The sequence below is a fragment of the Spinacia oleracea genome, chromosome 2, assembly GCF_020520425.1.
Source record: "Spinacia oleracea cultivar Varoflay chromosome 2, BTI_SOV_V1, whole genome shotgun sequence".
NCBI lineage: Eukaryota > Viridiplantae > Streptophyta > Magnoliopsida > Caryophyllales > Amaranthaceae > Spinacia > Spinacia oleracea.
The window spans coordinates 74,326,770-74,329,293 of record NC_079488.1 but is presented as its reverse complement, the minus strand read 5'-3'; the positions used below and the strand labels follow the sequence as shown (position 1 = coordinate 74,329,293).

Genomic DNA, 2,524 nt, shown 5'->3' with positions numbered 1-2,524 from the left:
GTCTGTTTTAGTGTAATTAAATCAATCCCATACTAATTAAGCAGGGGGCTTACTATTTACCGCCCCACATTACTCAAAACCGCCCTAATATTTTACCTATATAACCCTCTTTATTTACCCCTTTATTTTTAACATTTACCATTACCATTTCTTTTTTTACCGCTTCCCCCACATCATTGCCGGAGCACCACCGCCGGACCACCTCTGCCGGAGCGCCGCCACCGCCGGAGCACCACCTCCTGCCGGAGCACCACCGCCGGTGACTGCAGCCCGGAGCACCGCCGCCGGAACCCACTTCCAACACCACGCCGACCACCACAATGCGAAACAACTTTTACATGGCCAAGACTACCGGAGTAAATTCAAATTCACAAGAGGTATTTTTTTTTCCGGAAAAAAATTTAATGGACTTATGCAATTCTAGCTCCGACCATGGTACAGACTTATGAGTTTTAAGTCTATACCATGGTACAGACTTATGCAATTCTAGCTCCAACTATGGTACAGACTTATGCAATTCTAGGTCCAACCATGGACGGAGCTAAAACTTCATAAGTCTATACCATGGATGGAACTAGAAATTCATAAGTCCGTTAAATTTTAAGTTTTTTATTTGTTGTTTAATTTGGTTAAATTTTTCCGAAAAAAACATTAGTGACTTATGCATTTTAAGTTTGTACCATGGTACAGACTTATGAATTTTAAGCTCGTACCATGGCTGGGGCTTACAATGCATAAGTCTACACCATGGTGTGGGCTTACGATACATAAGTCTGTTAATTCACAAGATTTTTTTTAAAATTTTTGTGTACTTAAAACAATTCATAAACTTATGCAATTCTAGCTCCGACCATGGTACAAACTTATGCATTTTAAGTTTGTACCATGGGACAGACTTATGCGTTTTAAGCTCATACCATGGCAGGAGCTTAAACTGCATAAGTCTACACCATGGTTTGAGCTTAAAATGCATAAGTCCTTACCATGGTATAAGCTTAAACTGCATAAGTTTATGTCATAAAAATAAAATTAGTATTTTTCTTATATATTGATTGTAAAAATTACTTTGTTTAAAGATTTTTTTTTTTTTTAAATGGGCAGGTTCCGTTACTAGATTTTGGAAGCGATGGTATTAATTATAATCCAAAATTCGTAACTTCTGAAATATTTTCGAGTGATGATGATGCTGTTGAGTGGGCTAGAAACATTGCTATTAGCAATGATTTTAAGCTTGTGAAGTCCTCATGGAAACGAGGAGAAATGTACTTGAGATGTAACCGCGGTGAAAGAAATAGAGGCAAAGGAAGAAATTTGGAAACTGCGGAACGACCAAACACGAAAACCCAAGCATGTGGTTGCAAGTTTTTGATTAAGGTGGCACCATGCAAAGATGGTGAAGGTTGGAATATTGTTTTGGGTCCTGAACAACATGGTATTCACAACCATGAATTAATTACATATCGAGAGGGTAATCGGCAGATGAGCGGCCTTAGTCTAGGCGCAAAGCAACTTGTTCGTGATATGTCTTCCGCTCAAGCAAGGCCAAATGTCATATTGGCGGCTGTCCAAGAACAATTCCCTGAGGAGAACCCCAATAGAAGAAACATCTACAATTTTAGAGATCGGATGAGGAGGAATGATGCAGAAGGAAGAGATAGTATAAGTCAATTTCTTCATCTTGCTAAAGAGAGTGATTACTTGCACTACATTAGGGAGGAGGCTCATGTCGTGACACACGCATTCATGGCACACCCTACATCGGTGAAATTGTTACGCACATATCCATGGGTCATTGGCATGGATTCTACGTACAAGACGAATATATACAAGATGCCATTCCTTGAAATTTGTGGGGTTACACCGTGTAACAAGAATTTTCTCATTGCATATGCATTCATGAAGGACGAGACTGCTGAAAGCTACGGGTGGGTGTTAGATAAACTAAGGTTGTTGCTTGGTAATGAGGTACATCCAACAGCAATTGTGACAGATCGTGAGTTAGGTCTTATGAGACCTATTCGCGAAATCTTTCCTCGCTCCAAACACTTACTTTGTTCATGGCATATCAACAAGGATGTAGAGGCGGCTGTGGGGAATATATGTGGAAATAAAATCATGGGTGAGAGATTCAAGAATGAAAAATGGAAGAGAATAATGGAGGCTCCAACTAGTGTTGAGTATGATCTAGCTGTGTTGAACATGCAGGATTCCTGGCGGGCTTTTCCTAAGGTAATTGAGTATTTGAATGGTACATGGTTACCCCATGCGGAAAATTTTGGCGGGCTTTTCCTAAGGTAATGGCTCTCTATCGGCCTATATGCAAACTCTGGTGTCAAAATAGGGGATGGAATGACCTGGACATACCCTAACTGACGTAAAACACGGTCCGGCGTATATGGCTCAATAATATCACGATATCGAAGCCAACCACAAAATGTAGTCCTCGGAACAGTCGATGCAGGATCAGGATCGTAAGGCAACCAAGTCACCTATAGTTACAATATTAATTGAAAATCAAAATCAG

The 2,524-nt window shown here is 40.3% G+C and overlaps 1 protein-coding gene across 1 annotated transcript; it reads left to right on the top strand.

Annotated features, from left to right (window-relative positions):
• Positions 1-320: 320 nt before the first annotated feature.
• On the top strand, positions 321-2,298 carry LOC130467533 (protein FAR1-RELATED SEQUENCE 5-like). The gene is made up of 2 exons (XM_056836066.1): positions 321-377; positions 1,102-2,298. The coding sequence occupies exons 1-2, from the start codon at positions 321-323 to the stop codon at positions 2,296-2,298; spliced, it is 1,254 nt and encodes a 417-aa protein (XP_056692044.1).
• Positions 2,299-2,524: the final 226 nt, after the last annotated feature.